Here is a 22,425-nt window from a genome sequence, read left to right as displayed (position 1 = left end):
TGTAAGTCACTACTCTGAGTACGAGTCTCTGCCATCTGTCTATAGAAATGGATGAAAGAAATAGTCCCTAGGTATTCAGTGACACGAGCCAAGCATTCAAACCACTATATCTGCACAGTTTATCAGTGAAATGCATCGAGGGAGACGATTGCAACACCTCTATAATAGTACTGCCGCTGCATGGGCGATTGGGTATTAATGCAACAGCGAAGCACTGTTAGCTATTTTATTTTGCAACTTCAATGAGAAAGAAAACTATCTAGATTAGTTGGTTAGTTTTGTATTATCCAATAAGACTATTTTAAAACTCGATCACTATTTAGCAGGGAGGTGTAACTGAATCCCCGCAAGCGCAGTGAGCCGGTTTCATCGAAACTCTCTGGGATGACACGGCCTAAGTCATGGGAACACTATGTCGCAGCTATTAATACGGCCTTTTAACGCCCTAAATGCAGTGCCGCCGGAAATCACAGTATCAACATGCCACACATTAGAAAAGCCACTGACATGAATCCGCCACAGCGTACACAGACGGTCAGTTAGATGCCCGGTGCCCATTACCGACTGTGACACTCGCCCAGTGGCCACACACAACCAGACACTCGCTCGCTAGCTCGCAGGCTAATCAACTTTTCTTTTAAGCCTACAAATATTGTCAGCCTACCGTCAACCACATACACGAGTTGCTCTGCTAGAGCATCTGAATCACGTCTGTGTCGTCCGTTTGGCTAACGTTAACCTACATTCCGTTTTTTTGTACGGTGGGTGATTAACGTTACAGACTGCGGCGCACAAGTTAAAACCAACAATGCCGAGGTCCGTTATCGGACATGCAGTCAAACCGGGTGGCTGCTAACGCCTAAAGCCTATTACCTTATTATCGTTGTTTTACCTGTATCGCCACGGTTATATCCGTTGTCAAGACATGGTTCAAATGTGAAGCATCGCCCGCAGACACAAGGCTTGGTGGCAATGAAAACAGAAATAACCGAGACCGCCAATCGCTCCTCCTCCCTCGCTCGGCTAGGCGGATGCGCTTCATCAGCAGAGATCAAATTGGAGCTGTTATCCCAAAATATGCGCGTACAGTTGCACAAAAATGCCACATGCATTGGTAGCCCTATCTGAAAACAGCCGCCCGAGTGTTTCAATGGGTATGACTGTTCAATTATGAAGGAAAAATGGAAACGAGCATGCCACAGTAGAGTACGTCCGATAATGGGTGCATCGGTGTTTCATCGGTACTAGGCAGGCTAGCTGCATAGCTAAGCGAGCTAACGTTAGCTACCCAGCTAGCTCTCTGCGACACGGTTGTGAGCGCTATGAGAGAGCACAGGCAGATATAAGAGGCCCGGCGGAGCTCCGACGCAGACCAACAACTGGTCAGTGCCGTCGCAACCAGGAGGAAATCAGACAGCGTCAGTAAAACACAAGAAAAACGTTAGTACAGGTTACATTAATCACCGCATCGCTCACCAGCTCTAGACATCCACCCTCCTGACAGCGAGTCCCGACTGTGTGCCCGTCGTCAAGGCGACGGCAATAAGAACAGACACTTCCGGTGAAACCATCACAATAAAATAACAATATACTGACTGACAATACTCAGGTCTACAAAATAAACTTCACATTTTTAAATCTTTGTTTATTGGATTTTCAGAGTTTAAATTCACATTTTTAAAGGATTAAAGCAGCGTTGTTTCATATAAAAGTAGAAAATTGTAAGATGTGTGTGAGGGTTCTCAGTCCTCCAGGCCATGATTATCCAAATAGGGAGAGCATCTGACTGACAGGTGGGGGGGTCCCAGGTATTCAACCCCTGTGGGGTCGTTGGGAAATTGTACAGCATCATGTACAAAACCTGAATCCCCTCCCCACCACCACCACCACCACAATCACAACCCACCCAAACCTTTAATCTCTTTTCCCTTTTAATTGGCATTTTTGTAAACATGAAGACATACAAATCAAATAGGTTGAAATACAAAAATACCGATTGAAGCCATGATCAGGAAAAAGCAAACATCTTAATCAGTGTTTGAACAAGTCACACAAGGACAAAAAAAAGAAACAGAGAGAGAGATATTAGGGAAAAAAAAGAGAAAAATCTTAACAGACAAACCTGAAAAATTCTGACAAGACAGTTAACAAATTGAACTTCAGTTTTGATTGTGTTTGTGTAATGTAATTACCCAACTTTATTTCTATTTTGTCTTACATAATTCGATTTTTTAAAAATCCAATGGGGTAAAGCAATTTTCAGTTTGATTAAATTGGAATAGGATTAAATGTCATGAAATAATTATGATCAATAGGCCATCACAGTAATTGAATTGGAAGTAGAGTGGGCTAGTTAAGTGTAAAGTATAATGTTAGTTCATGACTACAGGAGATAAGAAGCTAAAACAAAACTATTACAACAAAAGCTTGCTATTTTTGGGCATGTTTTAGTCACCATACTGGTTTTCTCTCTTGAGCCATTCACTCAGTGATTAACATAATAACAACTAGAGAAAAAATGACTGTTACTCTATTTAAATGAATCGTTTAGTGTCATAAATTGTCATAAGAATTATAATTCTAAGAATTATTCACTGTTATTTCCCACAGGAACGAAAACAACTCTCTTAAACTTACAAAGACACTAAAAAGAATTCTTGGCAACCAAATATTATTATGAGTCATCAGGAAGTCATTGGGAAGTCTACGTCTTTTCATATTTCAGTAATCAGATGGTAACTTCTGGAATTTGTCATAATCATGCAGGTGGAGGTGATATGGAAATGTAAGGTCATGATACTGTGGCACTCATTGTCCTTCTGAAATATATCAGCTGCTTAAATTAGAATCAGTCTTTGCACAGTGCAAAAGTATATCAGAGTAAGAAAATATTGTATAATATACTGTATATGCAAATACATATAAAATCAATTTGACACAATCAAATCAATTTGATAGTAAGAAACAGAAGCCAAACCAAGGGGCATGTAGACATACATACATACACACCAATATTTTTTTAATACATTTTTTCAGTATGATTCATTTCAGGTATTCTATTTTAAGCATCTCTGGTCTGATCATTCAGATCATTTGCTGTTGTTGACTTTACATAACAAAGAATGTGACCAAGCTGCAGACTAATCTTCTCTCGCCCTCTATTGTTTGATAAAGAATATTACATCTTGTACTCCACACTTCAAAAAACAGTCACTTGGGGGCGTCGAGGTCCACAAATTCAACCAGCATTTGTTCTTCAGTCCTGAAAAGTTTATTAGTTCTAGTTAACACAAAGACAGAACAATTTTGGAAAGAACAACTTCCCTTTCCTTTCAGTGATAGAAATGGTAGAATGACATAAATCTGCAAAGCTTCTGGAAAGGGTTTAATGCTTAGATTCTGAAATATATCCAGAAAAAGCCACGTGTCCTGGATATTTATCAATATGTGCCTTTACAGGATATATTTTGTCTGGTATTCATTTGTAAGGTTTAAAAGTGTAGATCATGTTAAATAAGAAAAAAAAAAAAATTCTTCTCTTTTATGCATTTTACCAGGTCACTATGACAAACACTAACCATTTGTGGATAATCAGGTTATTGTATGAATTTCTACAGAGTAAGGTGTAACATAAAGGGTCAGTTCACCCAAATTACAAAATAACATGTTTTAATAATTGTTTTTGTGTGTCTAACAAGTCAGACCACATAAACCACAACTTTACAGTGTGACAATACAAAACCACGATGCACAGTATAAATAATACAGTTATATTATGTATGACCTTGGAAGATTTGATCCATACAAACACATCAAAAAAGGACATACAGGTAAACAAATAATCAAATATTATTTATCACTATGTAAATAAATAAATAAATAAACATCTTTAAATGTATGTAATAACTGACCTGCCAAAAAGCAATTCTTGAATTCAGTGCACCCAAGTGGCATGGTGTGGATGACAGGATGTAATATTATTTATCAAACATTAGAGGGCGAGAAAAGCTCTCTCTCTAACTTGTACAATGTTTTAATTTTCATGCATAGTTAAAGAAGCAAATCTACATTTTGTAAAGAATAGATTTTCAGTAATTTAACCAAAACCATTCTGAGGGTTGTAACTTTTAACCACATTAATATGTATGTGCTTGTATTTGTCTATTTTATGTATATTTGCAGCTTTGATACACTGTTATTTGTAATGTAAGCAATAATGTATTGTGCATATACTTCTAATGTAGACAGCTGGTGTGTCTACAATAAGAACAACAGTAGAATGAACTGAAATCCAGCAGATAGACTGTCTGTATTGTCTGATGATCTGAGCAGCATATTGAACTTCATGCCACTGTGTTTTGCTGTACTGGTGACGCTGCACTAGCACCGTGCAGTGTGACCCTGCAGGATGGTGAGGAGGTGTGGCAAACCATGAATATAGTGTGGGAGGGGCAAGAGAACGTCTGCACAGGACGCCCTTCAAAAAGCTTTTCCCTTGACCTGCTCTGTCCCACTCGGCCAGCCAAGTTGAGCACAGCGGACCACAGCAAGCCCCTCTAGACATCATGGGACTCACACACGACCCCAACTTCAAAAAGCTGCAGGAATGGTACACAGCCCATGCCCTGAACCTCAACATGAGGCACATGTTTGAAGCTGACAAGGACAGATTCAACAAACTAAGGTATCCATCACACTCAAACTTATTTTTCTATTGTATGAAGTATATTTTATATTGTATGAAGCACCACTGAACAGCATGATGTTTTGTATGCACACAGGTTGTATTATTAGTGTCATTTCACATGGTATTGACTATGTGCTGGTTCTATTATCTGTTGATAGACAAGCTCACATGAGAATGCACTCTGATGCATTTCAGCTGTACAACTGTGCAGCTTCATTACCTAATACCCAATAACAACTAGTCGTCAAATCACCACTATGTGACAGAATCAGACTGCAGAAAATGTCTTGAGCCTGTTCAGGTGACTGACGTCTTTCTGTTTGGACAGCCTCACACTGAAAACTGATGATGGAGACATTCTTCTGGATTACTCCAAGAACCTCATCACTGAAGATGTCATGAAGATGTTGGTTGATCTGGTAAATTCCATCCCCATATTATTTGTCCGTGGCTTTTTGGATGCTAAAGTAGATTTTATCATTAGCTTCCTATGAACACAATGCTTAAGCACTGATATGGGCAGCTGTAAGGAGGAAATCCCATTAATCCTTGCAGCAAGCAGTTAAGTCAGGCTCCATTCATTTGATACAGGCTTAATCTGTATCAGATATATTTATTTAATGCTGTAAAGAAACATGTATTGTCTTCCTCAGGCCAAGTCAAGAGGCATTGAAGCTGCCAGGGACAAGATGTTCACTGGAGAGAAGATCAACTTCACTGAGGTGCTCATTGTTACATGTACACAAACATTGAAAATTACAGTGATTGAAATGGTTGAATATTCTTTTAGTTCCTCAATCAGCACCAGTAAAGGCTTTCAACAGTGAAGGATAAAGACCAAATTGCTGAATATTATTCAAAATAATAATTTATGTGTGTATTTTGTTACCTGGCGCTGTGGATTTGAAGGGCCGCGCTGTGCTCCATGTCGCTCTGAGGAACCGCTCCAACACTCCCATCAAGGTTGATGGCAAAGATGTGATGCCAGATGTCAACAAGGTTTTGGAGAAGATGAAGGGCTTCTGTCATGTGAGTGGCAATGCATTAAATGATAACATTTTGATGCAGCTCTCAGCAATTTGTGAATGAATCCAGTCGATGATTATGATGATTGTGTTTATTTGTTGCAGAGAGTTCGTAGCGGTGAGTGGAAGGGCTACACAGGAAAGGCCATCACAGATGTTGTTAATGTTGGAATTGGAGGATCTGATCTTGTGAGTGCAATATCTCATGTTTTACTGCAAAACTTCAACAGTCCATCATGTAACAGGTTTTACTGTTATGTGATTGACTGCCACAGCCTTATCTGATCTATCTTGTTTTTTTCTGTATCTATTTGTCTTGAATTAATTTGAATTTTAGGGCCCCCTGATGGTGACTGAGGCCCTGAAGCCATACTCAAAGGGTGGACCACATGTGTGGTTTGTGTCTAATATTGACGGAACACACATCGCCAAAACCCTGGCAAAGCTCAATGCTGAGACGACCCTCTTCATCATTGCCTCTAAGGTAGCTGGTTTACCCAGAGCAGATTTAGTAAACTTCACCCAAATAACATTTCACATCTCCGGATAAAGTTCACACTCTAATTCTTACTTTACACAATCAGTTTGCACAAACTCTACATGTAAATATTTTGAATAAGTTCATTTGTGTTGATATTGATTCTTGGTTATCTATGCATTGTGTCTACCTAATTGTCCATTTACAGACATTCACCACCCAAGAGACCATTACCAATGCTGAGTCAGCCAAAGAATGGTTCCTTGAACATGCCAAAGATGTGAGTATGCAGTGGCCCAACAAAGCAGCAGTATGTTATTGGTGGACTGGTTGATACCCTTCTAAATCATATCTTCCCCATGTTTCAACAGAAAGCTGCTGTTGCCAAGCACTTTGTGGCCCTGTCTACAAATGGAGTAAGTCACAACACACTATTGGAGGCTGAACCTTATCTCTCTCTTTGCGACATCTGATCCTTATTGTTTTGTTTTTCTCTGTCTCGCCCTCAGCCCAAAGTGAAGGACTTCGGCATCGACACTGAGAACATGTTCGAGTTCTGGGATGTGAGTGCTCTTTAAGCTTTAAACCTGACTGTGTGCAGCAGATCTTCATCCCCAGACTGTGATTGGGGATGTAGGCATCAGCTATAAATAAGCTAGACTTTTGACCTGTGAAGTAGGTGGGACAGACACTCTCTGTCCAGCAGCTGCTGGGTAATCAGAAGCCTCTCTCTTCAGACTCAGTTATTATTGGTAATGACCTTCTCTCTTGCAGAGGTTACTGTAAAGGCTGGGTTGTTTCAAAGGTCAGGGAGCTGCATTTAGTTACATTTAAAGTGTAACACCTACAGTATAATATGGCCTTTATGTCACCGTGAAAATGGCTGCCAGTAGTTTACACTCATTAAACCTACACAGTTTGCTGAGATTTCTGTCCCTAAGAATGAGGAAAAAACGTAACCAACAGAACAAAATAATAATAATAAAACTTACCATTATATATATATATACATACATATACACTGTATATTTGGCCCAAGTGTGCTAGTAGACCTGTACAATATGTTGTAGCTTATTAACCAGCACCTTTTGTATGAGGGCATCAAAATTCAGTATTTTCAGCATTTTTTTTTGTTTATTTTCTCGTTTAGTGGGTTGGTGGTCGTTTCTCCTTGTGGTCAGCTATTGGAATGTCCATTGCCCTGCACATTGGTATGTACACTGAATAGGCAAGTTTTTATATTCTTTACAACAGCGAATAAGTCAATAGTTAGAACCAGTGTGTGTGTATTTTTAAATGTCTGTCTTTGGCATCCCTTAGTAGTAGCATCAAAAAAGACAAACAATAACACCTCATCCATCTAACTTCAGAGATACTAGAATCACATAAAAATATACATATAGTGTCTTTAAATACAGGCATGTATCTTGCTCATATGGGAAAGACATACAGAAAATACAGTAATCATTCCAAACAATCAAGAGTTTATTCACTTAGTGAACTTCTCTCCTCATCAGGCTTCGACAACTTTGAGAAGCTTCTCTCAGGAGCTCACTGGATGGTAAGTACTCCAGGATGGGATGATAACACCCTCAGTCCTGCATCTCTCAAGTGTAGAAAGAGTATTCCTGTGAGTTTTCCTGGAGAGAAAATACATAAAATATGATTTTAAATTAGCACCCCTTCTTCCCTTCCAGGACAAACACTTCCATACTGCTCCTCTGGAAAAGAACGCTCCCGTCCTGCTGGCTCTGCTCGGCATCTGGTACATCAACTTCTTCCACGCTGAGACCCACGCCATGCTGCCCTATGACCAGTACATGCACCGCTTCACTGCCTACTTCCAACAGGTCTGCCCCCACACTGCCGCAGGCCTCACAGGTCTCTGTGAGAGTCTCAAAAAGAAAAGATCTAGTGTTATTTCATATTACTGAAGAGGTGGTTTTTTGAAATAGCTACTTTAAGTTCCTGGGGCAACATGTTTCAGTGACAAACGAGAGAATGACTTTGTGGATTCAATCATAGTATGCATGGTTAAATAAAGACTGGCTGACAGTGCTAAGAACAACACTCTTTGATTGTTACCCATCAGAGAGCATTACAGTTTTAATGCTCTCTGATGGGTAAGTTGTATGAGCTGTGTGAGCAAACACCTCTCCAATCTCTGACTGAGATATCAGCAGTTACTACCACTGTAATATTTACTGAAGAACATTTGTTATCTAGGGTGACATGGAGTCAAATGGAAAGTACATCACTAACCACGGGGCACGTGTAAACTACCACACTGGGCCAATTGTCTGGGGTGAGCCAGGAACCAACGGCCAGCATGCCTTCTACCAGCTCATCCATCAAGGTATCATCACCAAAGACCATCACCTAGTCACGGCAACATTTTGTTCCTTATCCTTTACTTACTAGTAGCATTACTCGCTGGTTATCCTCATTCTTTGAGTCTGTGTAGCAATTGTGTGTGCTAAATGTGTAACTAATGCAGTCCAACTGTGCTCCACTCAGGAACACGCATGGTGCCTTCTGACTTCCTTATCCCAGCTCAGACACAGCACCCCATCAGACACAGTCTGCACCACAAGGTATGACTGGTGTAAAACACTTGTGCATCTAAAGCAGTGCTTTGAATGGAATAGAAACCAGTAGTATGGTTAAGGGTGTGTTAATGATGTTCCATCCTTACCTTCTTTAATAGAGTTTACCCAATGAAATGTCTTAAAACAACTGACACCTGTGCAAGATATAAAAACAAGACAAGACAAAATTAAATTTTTTATTAAATCACTTCACTGACCACAAAACATCATCTTGTGACCTCTATGGAACCCTAAGCCAAAAACATACCAAGTGTTTGCAGTGGTGTGCATGTTAGGGTTATTACTGTGTATTAATTACCTGGAAAACCTGTAGAGGACATATTTTTAAAGATCACTGTTAAAGGTCACAGGTTCTTCTACAGTAACAGCCGGCTAAAGACTCTGTGAGAAGGACACTGAACCTCTATCTGCTCCAAAAGCGCCAATCAAACTCCCTCAGTGCAGTGCTCTGTGCTGACAGGAGTAATTGAATATATCACTTAGACAGATACATAATGAAGTCAAAAATGTGTGACACTGTGGAAATATTTCAAAATTATGTTTTTGCAATCAAAACTGCATAATGCAGTAGCCAATCTGCCAGAGGGAGAGGCAATACGTCAACATACTGTAATATTAGCTTACAACACAGACTACAGGCTTGCAAGATTGACATTTATATAACTCCTGTAAAAGATACACTGTACTGCACAGTATCTGAAGATGAGTGTGTGTTTGTTGTGGCTGCAGATCCTCCTGGCCAACTTCCTGGCCCAGACAGAGGCTCTGATGAAGGGTAAGACCACAGAGGAGGCCAAGAAGGAGCTGGAGGCCAGTGGCCTGAGTGGAGAGGCTCTGGAGAAGATCCTTCCACACAAAGTAGGTCAAATCAAGGAATACTGACTTGTTATACAACATGAACCCCCTGTGCTCAGCAGCTCTCATATTAATGACGTTGAACGTAAATCCGAACTTGAGAGGAGACAGTCATCTCATGTTACTCATACAAAAAATATTAGGTATGAGGAAGTGCAAACAGCAGGAGACAGTCAGAACTATGAATTTAGTGCCCCCCAGTGACCGTGAATAAATACAGCAATACAAACATTATTATGAGCATTTATGATGATGGCATGCACAAAGTGGTCTCCATGATGAAATGTTTCTCCTTATTCAATACAGGTATTCCAAGGAAACAGGCCAACCAATTCAATCATCTTCAAGAAACTGACACCATTCACACTCGGTGCACTTATAGGTGAGAACTAACAAAGACTTACAGCCACTGGTGGTGAAATCAAGCCTATGAATGACACAGTACAGTATTATTGTTGTTGTTAGGGGTTGTAGAAGCAGTGACAGTAATCATCATGGGAAATTCCCGAAACAGCCTGAGGACAAAGTGTCTGCTCATGAACATGAAAGCACACTGTTGCATTGTGGCACTCTGTATGTTTGATGCCAAACTAAGAGAACCAGTCATGAACAGCCATGTTTAATTAAAGACAAATAACCAACTATGCAGTCATTTTTGGATCTAGTAATGGTTATTCTGTTTTGTTTTACAGCAATGTATGAGCACAAGATCTTCGTCCAGGGATTGATGTGGGAGATCAACAGTTTTGACCAGTGGGGGTAAGACAGTTTTTACTACATACATCTTTTTCCTTCAATAATAATAGCTGACACTGAGCAGCTTTTCGATTGTAAATGAGTGTGATTTTGCATCAGGTCATTGCTAAAAAAGGATGTATAAAGATAGCTGAAAGATTAATGACTTGTACTCATTTATTTTCATCTGTTTTGCAACAGTCCTGCTCCTTATCTGTAAAAATGTCCATTTCAAAGTGATTCTTGACACATAATAGGTTATTACAAAATCTAAGTCTGTTTTTGGTGAAACCCATTATGTTCCACATCACCCAATCAATCCTCTCTATCGTGTGTGTCTCTCCTTCCACTCCACATTATTAGAGTCGAGCTGGGCAAACAGCTCGCAAAGAAAATCGAGCCTGAGCTCAAGGACACCAAAGAGGTCCACTCCCACGACTCCTCCACCAACGGACTCATCAACTTCCTCAAGAAGAACTTTGCCTAAGTCGCGCCACCTCCACCAACGTCCACTTACTCCGCAAGATTATCCACATCATCAGCTCGTGAGCTGCATGGACAGGAGACTCACAGAGGCAGCTGGTCACTCCCACGCAGTCGAGCTGAAGCAATCTGTATGTTTGTGCTCTCGTTATGGATACCGTGACAGTCTACAGTGCTGTCTTTTCTATGTTTGTTAGTTCACCACCGTGAAGGGAAAAAAGCTTTTGGTATTAGGATGTTATGGAAGACAGTGAAAAATGCTCTCACTCTGTCTTTCCACCGTTACAAGGAAATTAGTTTCTGGAATAAATATCTTTACACAAAGTCGATGTCAGTGTTGCTTCCGCAGTAGTACTCTCATACCTGGTCCTATGTGAGGAACAGACACAAACACAGCAGTTGCTCAGTGTCTTCTTGTGTATGAATTATTCTAATAATTTGTGTCAACGTGCTGCTGAAAACCATCATCCATTCTCTCGATCTGATGTGCTTCTGCATGCAACTCGTCACTAGATGGCATCAGAGTGCCAGACTTATTTTCTGCGAGCAAATCGGCCACCCAGTCATTTACCATTTATTCAGTGGAACAAAGGGTTAAAGGTCAATCCATCTGCACTGTTCCTCCCCACAAATCCCCAGACTCCACAGCATCCATTTAGAGAGAAAAACAAACAGCTGGACAAAAACAGCATCTGTACTGCACGCCAGTACTCACTGGCACTCAATTTAAACATTGTCGAGCTTAATTTGTTAAATATTTCAATGTCTTGCACCAAAATGTGGCTGTGAATCTCTTAAGTTAATGTTACATCTTATAAGAGTATAAGAAACAACAAATCAGACAGCGTGTCATGTGATGCTGTCTACCACAATGCACTAAACAGGGCCAAGTTTAAATATATTTCACTGGTGTATGTTTCACTTTGTTTTCGCTCTGTTTCGTTCTCCTCAAACCTGCTGCTGGGTACAATTATAGAGTGTGTGTGAGGACAAATAGAAAGTTAAAAAAAAAAATTTCTAGACTCCCAGACACTGCTGGGTTTTCAATGCTGTTGCCAGGCAACAATACTTGACTTCAAATCTAACTTGTCCTTTTTATCTGCGGCTCTGAAATAAGATGCAGAAGAAAGTGAGTTTGACTGAGGAAAGAAACCCTGCACACTGTCATGTTCAGGATATTGCAAATTATTAGTAGAACTACCACACTAACAAAACAACATGGTCTTGATGATTCAACCTGTCTCATTTTCCATATATAGTTACATTTCTGAATGAAACTCATCTTTAAAGGGTGGTCATCTGAGTCATGGATACACCTACAGCCACTGGGAGTGACTGGAACCCACTAATTAGTTATGACTCTGTTACAAATGATTTAATCCAGGTGTATGAGGCTGAAATAAACAAACAGCAAGTCAACATGAGAAAAAAAAAGTTATTGGTTCATTGGAGAGCAGAATCAAACAGCAGCATGAAAGCATGAAAAGGTTCTGTGTGCGTTCCTGAGATGTTTGTTGAACAATGGCGCTGCATACTCTCACATTCCACTTCATGCTTTATTGGTTTGGCCTGTCAGTCATTTTTACCCACCCCCCCCCCACCCCCCCAACCCCTCCGGCCCGTTAAAGAGCTGCCCCCCTGGCTCGATCAGGAACCCAACCTGCCCCACCGCCGTGGTTGCCATGGCGACATCACCCCCTGCCACCCCGACTGGGCAGTCCCAAGTTCATGGCGGTGTCAGAGGGAAGGGTTTGGAGCAGGGGTTTGGGATTCCTCTGAACTAACAACACCACCGAGCTGTTGTTCAGTTCATCTTCACCGCGCTCACCACAGCATTTGTATTCATCATGAGCCACAGCGCTGGAAGCAGTTTGAGGGTCAACATCGTTGCATGTAAACAAGCTCAGAAACTCAGCCTCAGAGGACAGAAGAGCGGCCTGCAGGTCTGCATCCAGTTTTAATACTCGCTTGGACTTTGGTGGAATGCTTTTAATGTGCATGAATTTATCTGTCCTCTCCTCCCAGAAACCTTCAGGGAACATATTCTCTTGGGCTAAACATTAGCCCTGCAAACACATGACCCACACATTCACACAACATCCCCCCCAATATGAAACCCAGTGTAGTCATTGACAGCAATGACACAGAAACCCTGCAGGCTGCAAAAAAAAAAAAAAAAAAAAAAAATAGGCACTAAGTCAAGCCCGGCTTCATTTTTCCCACGACTACTGGAGTTATATAAAGATTAACTTAAGTACATGGGCAGAGCGCATCATACTGCTGCATAGGAAGCCAACAGCTGTCCCACGAGGCCGCAGGGAGCACCAGCTAACCTCTTGTCGCTCTCTGTTCCCCCTAAATAAGTTTCCTCAGATCCACATTAGCTGGATCCATCATTGTTGTTGGGGTCCACATGGAAAAACACAACACACCGACCTCCGTGCCTGTAAAATTACAAGAACAATATGATCTAAGATTATAGTTCCCATGTTACTGCAAATCTATGTGACCATCTGGCAAAAATCTGGGAAAATGAAGGAGTACAGCTCAAGTCAATGTTCTATCATTTTGGTAAGAACAGAATCTTTTTTGATGAGATGTTGCTAACCTCGCAGAACAGTCAGAGGTTTCTTTCAGCGGTTCATCTCTGCCAAACTAGCAGACAGCTGGGCTTGTTTGTCCTCCTGGGACAGCTCTGGGTCAGTTATCTGGTTATCTGTGTGGGTTTCTGCATACTGAGCACCCATTGTAAGATTTTTGTTTTCACTGTCTATCCTGATATACAGATACACTGACCGACATCTGGCTCTTATTCAGGATCACAATGTTAGAGATTGAAAAAAAAGAGGAAAGAACACTCCCACACTGATTTCAGCGTCTGTTGGTCTGCTGGCGATACAAAATATCCTGATCAGAGTGACGGTTGTTATCTCACATTTTTTAGATCAAGGCTGTTTCTAATTGTGATGACGTATTTGGTGCCAAGCGGACATGACTGTGGGGTTTTTGTAGCCAGCAGCGGAGGCAGGATCAATTACTTTAACCTTCACAGCATCTCATGGAAATGACGCTGGCAAGCATTACTGAAAATAGAACAGTTTGTTCAGTCCTTTTTTTTGACAAAAAGCAACTTAACCCCAAAGTCGCAACTGAGCCGCACACTTTCTTCATGGATGCAACTTTTTGTTTTAAAGGCTCTGTTCAGTGAAATCACAAAAAGCACTTTTTTTCACCTTCACCTTTTGTTATCTGACCAGCAACCACATTACTCTCGTCAATCCAGAGGAACCTGGGTGTTGTGTCTAGTAAGGCACATTGGCGCTGAGTCTTTCAGATGTAATTTTTCTAGTCCTTTAAGCAATTAGTGTCAAATCAGCTCCATTGTATTGACATAGCATCACAAGTTTCAGAGGTGAATGTCTCATCACGTAGGAATTTTTTATTTTCTGTGAGTGAGTTTGATTTTAACTGTAAAGAATGGGTCCAAACACAATATGACTCATTTTCTTAAAAATAAATCTTTTATGAAGTGACTCATCCCTACTATCCACTTTGATGTCTTTTCAGTCGGATTTTCTGTGGATGAAGTTTGATTCTCTTCAGGTGATGCTCTCAGTTTTTCCAAGAAAAAACAGACATGTTCAGAACATCATCTACGTCATTAGTTTACTCACTGCTGTATCTTTCTGCTAAAGAGAGAAAACTTAAAAATGATGTGTATAAATGAGTGAAGAATCAGACAGATTGTAAGAATCAAGAGGCTAAATTTTTTTTGCTATAGGAAGGGGACAAAGTGTCAGTAACCAGAGATTCAGAGGGTATGAGGTAATCCTGTAGCGAGCATATTTTCACTCGTTTCCTGGCAGTGGAAGGACCTGTGTTCTCCAGAAGGAAGGTACTCTTTTGTGCGGTGTAACAGAGCTCACCTCACAGCGGATCCCCTGGGGCTCCGCTACCTCCACACACACACACACACACACACACACACACACATACGGCTCCCTGAGTCACAGGGTGGAACCCTCATACACATAAAGGGCGCTTTGTGCCCCAACTCATGGAGCTGTCAACCAACACCAGAGAGCTCCTCACACTGAACACCACTGTTCAGCTCACAGGAGAGCTCAGTCAGAGGGCAGACTGCGCTTTTATGTTCGCCCACGCAAAATGAATCTGCACCCCTAACTATCTGTGTATCAGTGGCTTATAAATACTGCTGTGCCTCATGTAATTGAAATTTGAGACTGAAGGGATGAAAGGGCTGTGCCTGTTTTGAATTTTTCTTTTGCATGTTTTATTCCCGGTGCAGGTGCAGCCACTGCGACAGTCTGCTTGCTTAATTTTTCCTTTTTGTTTTTTGAAAGTTATACAGTCTGGTATCTGCAAGTATTTTCCGTAACTGAAAAGAGAGGATGACTTGGTTTCTTCCCACAGTTCCTCTTGGGGATTGAGCCAGGCAGCAGAAATTTTAGCATGTGAGCAATAAAAAGTGGGACTTCTACTTATACTGAAACCCACCCACTCACCTGCAAGATCTCCAGGGAAATGACAGCAGTACAGCCTGTATATGTCATGGTCTTGTCACAGTCTGGCTCTGTGTTCCTTTGTTGTTATTCTCCTCCGTTCCACCAGAGACTCTCAGCCTTTTCTTCTTGTTATGTTAAGTCTGGACTGAGTGGGAGAAGGACAGATACCTTGAATATTAAGATGTTTAATCCTGCGTTGTGCTCTTACACTGCCATAGATGCCCTTTGTCTTTGCCTTTTGTATCTGTTCTCTATCGATATTCAGGAATGGATTGAAGGGGAATCTGTAGGTGGACAGAAGGTGGATGTTCTGTAAATATCTAACATGCTAAAATGATTCGACAGTGTCAGTCTGTCAGAATTTTGTTGTTCTGTATGTTGGTTTCACCTGGAGGTTTGAAAGTTTTACATGTTAGTGTGACATATTGAGGAGAGGATTTAGTTTCTGGGTTTTTGGTTCACTCAGTGTTTTTCCTCCTGTGTCCTCAGCCTGCTTTTCCCTCCACACTCGCCCTGCTCCCTGTGTCTTCCCCAGCCTGTCAGCTCTTTTCCTGTTCTCCTATTCCACCTGCACCTCATCCCCTTGTCACTTTAGTTTGTATTTAAGTCCTGGTTTTCAGTTTAGTGTTGTTGGGATCATTTGTTCTGCTCTGCCTTGTTCTGTTTCTGGTTTGCTCTGTTCTGCCAGCTGTACTTTGCCTGCAAGCCTTGAATAAAGAAGTTATTCTTCAGCCTTACTCTGCCTACAGTCTCCTGCATTTGGGTCCACCTGCTCTGCTCCACCCAACAGTATGTGCCTGTATTTTCCATCTGTACAACCGGCCTCACACATGGAGATAATATCTTTTAAAGCTGCTATAATTAATATTTTTTATATTGACAGCGGTTCAAATAACTAGTGTGGAAAAGGTCGCTTCTACTGATGAAGCAACCATATGAAGCTGCAGTTTCTCTCAGCTCTATGTAGTGTTTTAGCATCTTTTAGCAGTTTGTTTTGGTTTTCCAGCCCACATCTTAACAGTTTTGGTCAACTCTCAGGCAGCTATTTTCAGTGAAAACCCTCTGATCAACACTCTGTTCACGACCTGCCCAGCACAAAAGTGAACATAGTGGATCATTTAGCAGCTTAAGAGCCATATTTCCCTCTGTAGTTGTTGATGAAGATGATGATGAAAACAGAGCTAAAATGAAAGAGAAAGTTAGACTTAGATTTGTCAGGTGACCAGAAACACAACTACAAATCAATGCTAATGCTGCTCTGTGTCTGCTGGATGTGCTAAAACGTTCACCAGAGCAACTTTATAAGGTGGAAATATGTCATTGTTGTGTTTACAGCAAAAAAGTAAACAAATGCAGGTTTAAAGATATAATTATAATGTTTACATGCAACCGCATGTATGGCCAGGTGTCCTAAGAAAAAGATGCAGGGTCTATTCTTAGTTTAAATCCAACTCCAGCTTTGAAACGTTGGCAGAGTTTAAAAACATGAAATGTTTAGTTTAGTTTTTGTCATTGTGACCTGCTGTACTGTGGTAAAACCTTCCTGACTTGGATCCACTACATTGTCCAGAAACCCACAAACACCTTTCACTAAATGTCACTAAATGTCCTAAATGTGCATTTGTTTCTTCTGTTGAGGTTGTTTCTTTTCTAGATAATATTTATTTCAAATCAAATGAAACATTTTCAACCTGCATTTCTCTTACTGTCTGCCTCCTCCGCAAAGATACTTTGCTTTATGATCTCAATTAACCTTCCTGGTTACATCACCGCTGATATCTGATGGAGATGTAATCAAGAGTGTCTCTGAGTATTTATAGAGTGGCGAATGTGAGAGAGTGAGACCAGAGTTATTATATTTTTGTGTTTTTCATTAGTTTTCATTTTTATTTTTTTTAAATGTTCATCTTCAATTCAGTTTAGTCTCAGTTAGTTTCCAGGCTGAGTTTGCTCGTTTAAGTTTAGTTTTTTTTAGTTTCAGTATTTATTTTAGTTTTTTATTATAATATGGTGAGGTATTTGTCAGGGGCAACATTTAAGAAGTTCAGAATAGGTATTACAATACAAACATAGTCATGTAGATATCAGTCTCATGCACCAATGCCTCCTCAGGCTTGTTGTGTTGACAAATTTGACCAAACTGACAAAGACTAAAACTAAAGAGATTTTTATGTATATTTTTATTTTATTTTAGTTAGTTCTGTAAGTACACAATATTGTTTCAGTTGGTTTTTTTCTAAAGTCTTTCAGTTAACTAAAATGTTGTTTTCACACCTAGTTTTTAGTTTTATTAACTATAATAACCTTGAGTGAAACACAAATCGAATGAGCTTCTCTACCAACCCTTAACAAGTGTCTATGTGATGACATTTCAGAAACTCTTGTTCAGCTTAAGGGTTGGATGAAGATTCACACTTTCATATTTGACATTAGGAGGAGAATTGGTGTAATCAACCTACTTTATGCTCCAATTAGCCCAAATGTTGTACAATACAGCACCACAGGGGTGCAGTCTCCTCATTCATCTCAACAGCTCAACAGTTTTTATTCAGGTTGTAAAACCTAAACAGCCATTTAAAGACCGTCATGAAACAGCAACAGGAACTTTAACAGCCTAAGAATGGGCTCCTCAAAAAATATTCTCTTATTCTGAAAATATCTGCATCTCCTGCTTAGTATTTAGTCTAATTCCAAACTGAGATGACAGCTTTTATAGAAAAGTGGAAGTTCCTATTACCAAATGATTAATAATATGAAATTGAAGACAATATATGTGCTTCTAAATATATAGAAGCTAGAGCATTTCATGGTTGACAAAACTTTGATGCATTTCTTTTCTATTTTTGCAACTGAAAAGCTTCAGTCCACGGAGGTCCCTGCAGCAGTTTATCATGTGTGTGGTATTTCCAGGAATGTTTACATACTGGAGCAATTCACTAAAAGAGTCAGTACCAAGAGAAACGCCTCATCCATGACAGTGTGTGTGTGTGTTTCTGCTGGTTGCTCTGTATCTTCTCACACTATCGTGTTTCAAATTCACATTTGTCAGTCGTTTGTCTCTAGACCTTTGCCACCAAGCTCAGTGTCAGTATGGTTTTAAACCTTTAGCTGGATAAAAGGTTTTCAGCATCTAATGTCTGCACAAGGCATCAGATTATCTGACCATCAGAGTGCCGGGCCACATCCCACAGGGGACCAGGGCTGCGTGCATAGATGTAATTATGCTAAAGCATTTTACTTAACTGTGGACAGAACCCACCAGAGCACATATTTTATATTCTAAGCATTTATTGTAGCCAGTAATGCTTTGCGCTGGGGTTTCTGTCCTCCCAGTGAGGGCCTGAAATTGGGAGATGTAGTTATACTTATTAAGTAAAATGTATTATTTTATAATTTGGGAGATGTGAAGACTCAAGAACTTGACACGAGCTTTAACAGAAAATTTAAGAGCCAGTTGGAAGGCAGGGCAACGACATGAGATCTGACTCTCATCTACATCCAACCACACTTCAAATCTGGCCCAGCCATGGGAAAACCACTTACATGTGGTCAACTGCAAGCCATTCTTGACCGGACTCCATATGTTGCTCCAGTCCGTACCCCTTAACTTTTACAGTACTGTACCATTACTTTGGCTCCGTTCGCAAAAGTCTTCATGCAAAGAGCCAAACTGATGGCTAAATTTGTATCTTAAAAATTAAAATGTTGTCCTCACATTCAAAGTGCAAAACATAAATCATATGCTGAGTCCTTGGAATACAGATGCCTCATATAAGCAAAAGTCTCAATACTTATTACAAAGTGTAAGATCACACATTCAATAAAACATTTGTCTACAAACATTATTTTAAAATTGAACATTACCTTGGTGAGCAGCAACAGACTGGAATCACTTCACCACCAGTATCACTTACTTCAAATGGAAAACAGTAGTGAAAAAGGGGGAAAAAAGAAGGAAAAAGAAATGCATTTTCTTTCCTTTGATTACTGTCAAAATGTTGCAATGTAATGAGTGTCTGTTACAGTAGTGTAGCGGCTCAATGTTATATTGCAGCTTTCCTGTAGCTTAATGCAGTTTAGATGAGTAAACTTATAAGTGATTGACTAACATTTACAATAAAAACTAACTTTGTGGTTGATGCAGACCAGTAAAAGTCAGCTGATGCAGTTAAGTGCAATCAGTCACCAGTTGTTAACTGTAGTGCAGTCAGACTCTAGACTTTCATGAATTCCTGAGCTGTGCTGTGAGATTTTTAAACTTTTTTAACTCTGACTGCAAACATGATTGTAAAAAAGAAAAACACACCATCATTGATCATCATATCAATGAGATGTAGTTAATATTCCATACATAGATTTTTAATTTCTGCATTATGTAGCATTCACATTTTAAAGTGATCATATGATGAGTGCTCAAATGTCAGCAAATTGAGACAACAATAATCAGACATTTTTATGCAGTTAGCTACAAAACCACTTTATTGAAAAAGCAGATTATGTCATCTACAGTTAAATGATACGTCCCGATTTTTAATACATTAAATAACTTTAGACTTTTTTCATGTTTAGATAAATAGATCTAGTTTCCATTTTTATGAACCATCTAGGTAATCAAAACACTTAGCGATACAAAAGATGTGTGACAGGTGTCGAGATGTGCTTATTGGAACTACCAGTAGGAGAAGAAGTCTTCTCTTTCCAAGTGATTTTTGACAGAAAAATAAAATACAACTAGCCTCTTTATGTACAGGGTAACTAGCTGTGTGCTATGCAATAGAAACTTAAGTAGTACTTTTAAAAGAGGTGATTTTTTTTTTAAAGACATCTTTAAAAAGGGGGATACACTCCGGTCTTACGTTTTTTCTTGGGGTTGATATTGTGCCTCATTCTTCAAGTACAGCACACATTACTTGACCAGAACCCTTGTACAAAGTCGAGGTTAAACACATCAAACGACAAGGGGAATGTCTCACGTATGCAGTCCTTTGTTCTTTTCTGCTTTTACAAATATACAACAGGGAGGAGGACAAACACTAATCATTATTACATTCGAATGAATCTCATTACATCAGGTTAGAAAGCACTTTCTGCCTGTGTTGACCCCTGCCGTCAATCCCCGCTTCAGTCTCTATGACAGATTCAGTAGTATTTAATCAGGCCTGTGTGTGTGTGTAACAGTGTGAATAAGAGCTGAGCCAGTGTTTGCAAATAATAGTTAGTGATTGTTTCACGACATGATGCCAGCTGCTAGAATATGTTGGACAATCAGATTTGAGAGTCAAATGAGAACAACTTAACTGACTCTGAACTGTGTTAATGTGGTAAACTGCACTCAGGATGTAAAACAGAACACCAAGAATTAGACACAAACATCTGGAACGAGTAACGTGATCATCAAAATCATCACTGGGTTGGCAACAGAGAGAGCGGAGAGGGGGGTGGGGGTCATTGTGTTGGATGCTGCGCTGCCCTGCAAACACAGTGAGGTGCATGTGCCATGGCCCTGCCACTAGTACACACACACACACACACATACACACACACACACACACATACACACACACTCGACACATTCACACAATTTGCTCATACTTGACATAAGCAGACATGGTTGGGATTTATCTGCATAAATAAATGTGCAGCAGGTCAGATTTTTGCTCAGTTTTCCTCAAAAAGAGAAGTTCCCCAAAATATCTTCAATAGCTTGCAACCTTTCATGTAAATGGAATGTGACTGATCTGCTGAACGCCAATCCAACAAAACTCACTGATGACAGAAGCTTAGAATCCCAGTTGGGAGAGGTGAGACTTTTTTTTTTTTCCAGCACCACCACATCTCGGTGTTTCAAGTGTTTTTGTCTCACGTAGTTTTTTTTGTGTTGCATATATACACATACACACATGCAAGCACCTGCCCATGCACACACACACACACACACACACACACACACACACACACACACAACCAGCATGGGAAACACTGGGGGATTCCCTAAAAAACACGGGTGGGACCAGCAGCTCCGGGTTTTCAGGGACATCCCCCCCCCGAAAACATGACAGCAGACTTCATGGCGGACCAGAGCGAGACACACAAACATACCTGTTCTGTCTTAAGGCATGCGGACAAGTGGAGGTTCCTTGTAGTAACGCACCATGTTCTCAGTGCTCAAATGACAAAACCAGTGTCTGGTAAAACATACCAGGAAACAGTGTCATGAACAGACCTGGAGCAAAAGGTATTTGCAAATAATCATTTCATTTTTTCTGTATCTGCTCTTTGAGTACCAGATGGGCCAGATGCCGCATTCAGACATTAGCAGGGGAGGTGTCGGTAACAGACCTTTCATGTTTACTTCTCATTTGAGGAAAAGTAACTATTTCTTGCTATTTGGTAAAAAAAAAACCCCATTAAAGTCACCAGATGACTTCATATGCTAACCTGCATATCAATACAGACTACCAGTTAACTTTAAGCATTTGTTTCAAATTCTTTTATTGGAAATGACATAAATTTAACTGGAAATGCTTCAGATATTTATCTCTCTAATGAGGCACCTGTAACACACAACATGCTGCACTATCTGTCACATCTAACACTCTCTATATAACATATAGTTGGTCCAAATCTTGTCCAGTCAGAGTTCTGTTTCTAAATTCCTTTTCAAAGTTTAACACAGATACTTTGCTGTAAGACAATCTGTCAGAGTAATAACAGTTAATATTTTCTCTGCTGTATTCAGACATTTGCCTTCTGTGAGTACTGAGTGTTCAGTGTTCCACCAAAGAGCCTAAATCTTTGTACTTAAAGACCTATTTCTTGGTGGATTTTAAGATTATGCTTAATCTTAATCTTAGTGCTCTGTGTGATACTTGGTAAAAGGTCAGAATTTGCTATTTTGAAGGGTCTAAAGTTAAGATAAATGCATTTGTTACATTTTGTAGGAATTAAATACAACACTGGTAAAAAAAAATAACAATTAAGTTAACACATAGAGCTTTAATTATTGCCTCATTAAAGGCTGGAATGT

The 22,425-nt window shown here is 40.1% G+C and overlaps 2 protein-coding genes across 3 annotated transcripts in view; one reads left to right on the top strand and one right to left on the bottom strand.

The window, feature by feature from the left end:
- Positions 1 to 1,544, bottom strand: part of LOC137186374 (granule associated Rac and RHOG effector protein 1-like) — a 34,888-nt gene extending 33,344 nt beyond the window's left edge. The window contains exon 1 of one of the 2 annotated variants that reach the window (XM_067595257.1): positions 1,477 to 1,544. The gene's annotated coding sequence lies outside the window, so the exon portion shown is untranslated. Of the gene's footprint in view, positions 1 to 892; positions 987 to 1,476 lie in introns of those variants that run through there. The other variant, XM_067595267.1, reaches the window with a different exon arrangement.
- A 2,958-nt stretch (positions 1,545 to 4,502) lies between these two features.
- On the top strand, positions 4,503 to 11,196 carry gpib (glucose-6-phosphate isomerase b). The gene is made up of 18 exons (XM_067595245.1): positions 4,503 to 4,684; positions 5,016 to 5,106; positions 5,341 to 5,409; positions 5,597 to 5,716; positions 5,818 to 5,901; positions 6,050 to 6,196; positions 6,399 to 6,470; positions 6,562 to 6,606; positions 6,700 to 6,753; positions 7,341 to 7,401; positions 7,708 to 7,751; positions 7,888 to 8,040; positions 8,417 to 8,546; positions 8,708 to 8,784; positions 9,529 to 9,657; positions 9,961 to 10,036; positions 10,347 to 10,413; positions 10,753 to 11,196. Exons 1-18 carry the CDS (start codon positions 4,566 to 4,568, stop codon positions 10,874 to 10,876), a joined length of 1,662 nt encoding a protein of 553 aa, XP_067451346.1. The 5' UTR covers positions 4,503 to 4,565; the 3' UTR covers positions 10,877 to 11,196.
- Positions 11,197 to 22,425: the final 11,229 nt, after the last annotated feature.

Source organism: Thunnus thynnus, chromosome 1, assembly GCF_963924715.1.
Source record: "Thunnus thynnus chromosome 1, fThuThy2.1, whole genome shotgun sequence".
Lineage (NCBI taxonomy): Eukaryota > Metazoa > Chordata > Actinopteri > Scombriformes > Scombridae > Thunnus > Thunnus thynnus.
This window is presented reverse-complemented; position numbering and strand designations above follow the sequence as displayed.